General features: G+C 35.2%; 1 protein-coding gene across 1 annotated transcript; it reads left to right on the forward strand.

The window, feature by feature from the left end:
* Positions 1-9: 9 nt before the first annotated feature.
* LOC128282201 (cucumisin-like) lies at positions 10-3,032 on the forward strand. Its single transcript, XM_053020365.1, has 7 exons — positions 10-197; positions 923-1,020; positions 1,090-1,127; positions 1,160-1,359; positions 2,285-2,312; positions 2,416-2,478; positions 2,952-3,032. Exons 1-7 carry the CDS (start codon positions 10-12, stop codon positions 3,030-3,032), a joined length of 696 nt encoding a protein of 231 aa, XP_052876325.1.
* Positions 3,033-6,000: the final 2,968 nt, after the last annotated feature.

Raw genomic sequence — 6,000 nt, forward strand, 5'->3', positions numbered from 1 at the left:
AACTCAACAATGGCTGCCCAAACCTCCCCTTTGGCATGGCTTTCGCTTATCAGCTTCACTCTTGCTATGCTTATTTGCTGCTGCCATGGTTCCTCTGATAACAGACAGGTTTACATTGTTTATATGGGGAACCTGCCAAAGGGTGAGGTTTCAATTTCAAGCCTTCACACTAATATGCTTCAACAAGTTCCTCCCAGGTACTTATTATTTGCATGTTCTTTTGGGTTTTTTTGGTCAAATTTTTGTTTTAGTCGTTCAATCATCTTTTATTTTCGCCCATAATTTTGTCTCTTTACTATTATAATGCCATTAGTTAGTTTGAATATGTAACATCACTAGTTATTCCGCTTAAAACACATGTGGATTTATTTTTTTAATAACATACATTCCAACTCATCATTGGAGTTGTCCATAGTTCTGGTTGGTTATCCAGCCTAACTTGAGTCGGGCATAGACAAAATATTTTATCTATGAGCCAATCTGGCCCAACTCATTTTTAATTAAATCAAAAGAATTTTTTAAATTATTTTTATATAAATTTAATTATAAAACTAAATATTTGTCAATTTATTATTTTTAAATAGTAATATGGGCTTTTTTACTGGACCAAACTCGAGCCCGAGCATGAATTATTTTTCAAAATCAATCCTCGGCTTGGCCTCGTCTATAGACGCCTTTACTCATCATGCTGACATACATTATTATGACTGAAGCAGTGTTTTAGGGATAAATCCGTGTAATAATTTTAATTGGAATAGTTAAAGGTATTACTTATTTGAACTAACTAATAATATCGGAAAAGTAGGACTAAATTATGCCGGTATAAGAAATAAAATTTTAATTTGAGCATAATAGAGGGATCAAAACCACAATTAGATATTTTTTACGGAGTGTTTCTAACTCTACATATGAATGGATGCAGCAATATTGTTGAATCAGATGTCTTGCTCTACAGCTACCACAGGAGTTTCAATGGCTTTGCTGCCAAATTGACCAAAGATGAAGAAGAAAAACTGAAAGGTTTTTCAAGATAATTCTTTTAACCAAATTATTATCTTTAAAACTCCAATGTCTCATGCATTATGTTAGTAACTTTGGGTTTAATTTCTTTTTTCAGAAAAAGATGGGTGGTATCAGTTTTCCTTAGCCAAAGAGGCAGCTTCACACATCAAGGTCATGGGACTTTATGGGATTCAACAGAAAAGTCAAAAGAACTGTCTTCGAAAGTGACATCATCATCGGGATGCTTGACACCGGGATTTGGCCGGAATCTCAAAGCTTTAATGACACCGAATTCGGTGCAATTCCAGCAAAATGGAAAGCCACTTGCCAAACCTCAGCCAATTTCACTTGCAACAGGTAAAAGTCAAAATTCAATCATTGAAAATTTAGATTGAAATCCGTTAGTTCAACTGGATGAATCAGATATCAATTGATTCAGCGGTTCAACTATATAGATTTAACCATGTTGATGGGAGGAAGGAGATATCTTCGAAATATTGTCTATCGGGAGTTAACGAACTCCACAATTGGTCAATGTTGTTTCCAATCACGGTTTCATCTTTGAACTTTGTAAAGAGCTCGAGTGCTTGAAATAACGGATTCATTGGGATAAACCAGGCATGGTGCATGACCACCTATTAATTATACTTGATAGGGTTTGAATCCGTGCCTTATAGCATATAGGGCACTTATGGACAACTATACTACCACTTGGATATAGTCTGTCCCGCCGAGCCGCTCCCACTTTGTTGAATTAGTTGCCTCTTTAAGCAACCCTAAACATTGGGCTCTCGTTAGAGTTGAAAGATAAAACACCTCATTGAATACAATACCGACCCCTTAAGGGACTATCGACTCTCGGTGGACCACACTTTAAACAAATTTTCAAAAGAAATTTGCCTTCCATCAGCAAATCATATCATTCTCGAAATAGAAAATAAATTTTAGGGTATTTTTATTAAGTTTGAGCATATTAAACCATAATTTAGTTGATTTTATAATACAAATTATAACATGTTTTTACTTAATTTAATTAATTTAAAATTTTGGCCCATCCCCAATTATAAAAAAAAAATTAATTAATTTATGATAGAATAATGGGATTTGTTCCTTTATTCTTGTGTTTTTAATGACCGTAGTTTTATTTGATTTTTATTGATTTCTTAATGTAATTTGATCTCGATTGATTTGGTGTCGGATCCGATGTTTTATTCTTTTAAAAGGAACAGATAAATTAAACTCAGAAATATTAAGCCTTAATGACGGTATGATTCTCTTTCAGGAAAATAATTGGAGCTAAGTGGAGGATTGTATAATTTGGATTCACGACAGTGTTGGGGAATTTACCGTTAGGAAGTTGTCTCAATTGTTGTCCTTTGATGGAATGGGAGCTATTGATTTCCCGTTTGGCAGGATTTGGAAGCTGAACGTACCACCAAAAGTTTGGAATTTTTCTGTGGATGTTGGTTACTAAGCGTATTCCAATTAAGGATTTTCTGATTAGTCAGGTGGTGAATCTGGATCCGTAAAGCAGTGGCTGTCCATGGTGCGACAGGGAAAGCATAAATCACATGTTCTTTGTGTGTAATTTTGTGAATGGATTTTGGTTACGAATTTTCAGTTGGTGGGGTGTTGATTGGAAACCGGTGGAGAATTTTGTGGAATTTTTTACTATGTGTTGCGATGTGAATTGGTTTGGTATTTAAAAAAGTTTATGGTCAATAGTGATTGCAGTGTCATGTTGGACTGTGTGATTAGTTTGGAAAGATAAAGTGTTTGAAAGGGTATCGACGAATCTTGCTACAATGTTGTTTCACTCTAAAATAAGAGCTTTTATGTGGGCTATGGTATTGCATGAAGAATGCCAATTTTTGGAAGGGGATTGGTGGTCTTGGCTAGTGAAATGTCGCCCCTCATTAAATATGAAAAACATGAATGTTTCCCGTTAGGAGCCACCTCCAACTGAGTGGATGAAATTCAATGTGGATGGTGTTGTTTTAGAGGAGGTTGTAGGGCGTGGTGGAGTTTAGAGATATGAAAAAGGAGTGGCTTGTGCGCTATTCTTAGGGCGAGTTGAAGCTAAGGGAACAGGTTTGGCAGAAATAATAGCAATTAAAATAGCAGTGGATATGTATACTGAAGTGAGTAGGAAGGCGCATGTTCCATTAATAATCGAATTATGCTCGACTGCTGGTTCGAAATGGTTTTCAAAAAGGTATTATAGACCATGGTTACTACAAAAATTTCTTGGGGACATCAATTGTGGCACTAAGCAATTAGCTCATTTTCAGATTGCGGTTACTGATCGGAAAAGTAATGGTATGGTAGACGCATTGGCAAAAGTAAGCATATCGAGATCTTCTCTTTTTAGAGCCTCGTGGTGAATTTGCTAAATTCATTATTGTATTTGTTGTGAGGAGATATTTGAGTCGGATTGTTTGTTGAAACATTGTTGTAATTCTTTCGTTCTTCAAAGAGTTGGTGGTTCCAACGTCTTTACTTGAATTATGTTACTCAATTGAGAAAAAGAAAAATTATGTTGTCTCATTTAACTTGAATGGTAATTTTCACCTTTAATAAATTATATGTTTAAAAAATCTATCAAACTAAATTCTAAGGAATAGACAATCTATTTAGAAATCTTTTACTTTATTTTAAAATTATATGTTTAAAAAATCAGCTAAAATCTTTATCTTTCATGTTTGTTTTAGGATTTATATTTGGGGTTCCTAATTGTCCTTTTTAATCAAGTTTTTTCTAGAGTTCAAACTTGCATTATCTCCTCAAAAGTGTTATGTGTCTTACCACTATACCCAACGATTATTAATAGCTAGCTACAATGTCAACTCGTAATTGAAAATAATGATGTTAGAGTTGTGTGACCCAAATTCTAAGAGATTGCTTACAAGTCAAGTTAAACAAAATATATCTTCTTTCTAGAAGATTTAGTGTTTATGAGCATAATATATTTAGCATTTATTAGCATAATATATTTGATATTGATTAGAATTAGGTTTTTTCAACCTATAAATAGATGTAGTTGAAACTCCTATTGTAATCATTCGAATTCAACATAATGAATTTTCTTCTCCTTTGCATGTGTTTTTTTCCCAAAAGGGTTTCCACATAAAATCTGTGTGTTCTTTATTTTAATTGAATTTAATTTTTTATTTTTAAAAATTGGTATGAGAGCTTCCGGTTAGTTCATCTCGATCACGGTAATGACGTTTTTGAAGTATGAAATTTCGCTGTTGGATCGCAACACCAGATTTGCGTTATGGCAGATTAAGATGCAAGCAGTTCTTACGCAGATGGATCTGGAGGATGCCCTGCTAGGGATAGATAAGATGCCTTCGACATTAACAGATGAAGAGAAAAAATGTAAGGATCGAAAGACGTTAACACAATTACATCTGCATTTGTCCAATGAAATTTTACAGGATGTGATGAAGGAGAAGACCGTCGCTGCATTATGGAAGAGGTTGGAACAGATATGTATGTCGAAAACTCTAACAAGCAAGCTGCTTATAAAGCAGTGTCTTTATGCTCATCGTTTGGAGGAAGGTGAGTCTGTACACGAACACTTAACAGTGTTTAAAGAAATTCTCTCAAACTTGGAGGCCATAGAGGTTCAGTATGATAAGGAAGATCTAGGGTTGATTCTACTTTATCGTTGCCCCGGTCTTATTCAACTTTTAGAGACATGATTTTATATAGCCTCGAGTCTCTCACAGTTGATGAGGTTTATGATTCTTTAACCTCATATGATAAGATGAAGCATCTTGTGGTTAAACTCGACTCTTAGGGAGAGGGTCTCATTGTTCGTGGGAGACAAGATTGGAATGGTGATGATGATCGTGGAAGGATACAGGAACGGAATCCTCGCAGTAAATCTAAGGGTAGATCAAAGTCTTCAAACAGAGGTAAAACTTGTAACTTTTGTAAGAAGAAAGGGCACATTAAATCTGAGTGCTATAAGCTACAGAACAAGACTGAAAGGGAGACTGCGAATCAAAAGGAAAAACAACTAGAAAATTTCGGTGAAGCTGATGTTTTTAAAAGACTACAGCGATGGTGAACTTTTAGTCGCTTCTGTCAAAAATTCTAAAATGAGCAAGGAGTGGATACTTGATTCAGGCTGCACCTTCCACATGAGTCCCAATCGGGATTGGTTTACAACTTACGAAACAGTTTCTGAAGGTGTTGTTTTGATGAGAAATGATGCTTCATGTAAAATTGCAGGTGTTGGAATAATTAAAGTTAAGACATTTGATGGAGTTGTCAGAACACTTAGTGACGTACGAAATGTTCCAGAATTAAAGAGAAATTTAATTTCGTTGAGTACTCTTGATTCAAAAGGGTACAAATACACAGCTAAAAGTAGAGTTTTAAAGATTTCCAAAGGTTCTATTGTTGTGATGAAAGGGCAGAGAAAGACTACCAAGTTATATATTTTGCAGGATTCTACTGTTACTGGTGATGCAGTTATCGCTTCCTCTTCCTTGTCAGATGATGATATTATTAAAATTTGGCATATGCACCTAGGGCATATGAGTGAGAATGGCATGACAGAATTGAGCAAAAGAGGACTTCCTGATGGGCACGGAATTTGCAAACTGAAGTTCTGTGAGCACTGTGTTTTTGGGAAGAAAAAGAGAGTTCAATTCACCAGAGGAATCCATATCATGAAGGGAACGTTGGAGTATATTCATTCTGATCTGTAGGGGTCATCCAGAGTGTAGAAGCCCAAATTGCCGGGCCCGATTTCATCAAAACCCAACCAAACCTCTAAACCCACTAAAACCCTTAACTCATGACCCATTTACATCTACCCAAACCCATTACAAAACCTAAACATTAAACCCAATTCAAAAGCCCATTAAGCCCCCCCAAAAAAACCAAACCCAAGAAAAAAAAAGGAAAAAGAAAAACCTACCCCAAAAAAAACCTAAAAAGAAAAAAAAGAAGAAAAAAGAAAAACCTAACAAAAAAAAAGAT

The sequence above is a fragment of the Gossypium arboreum genome, chromosome 10 (assembly GCF_025698485.1).
Source record: "Gossypium arboreum isolate Shixiya-1 chromosome 10, ASM2569848v2, whole genome shotgun sequence".
NCBI lineage: Eukaryota > Viridiplantae > Streptophyta > Magnoliopsida > Malvales > Malvaceae > Gossypium > Gossypium arboreum.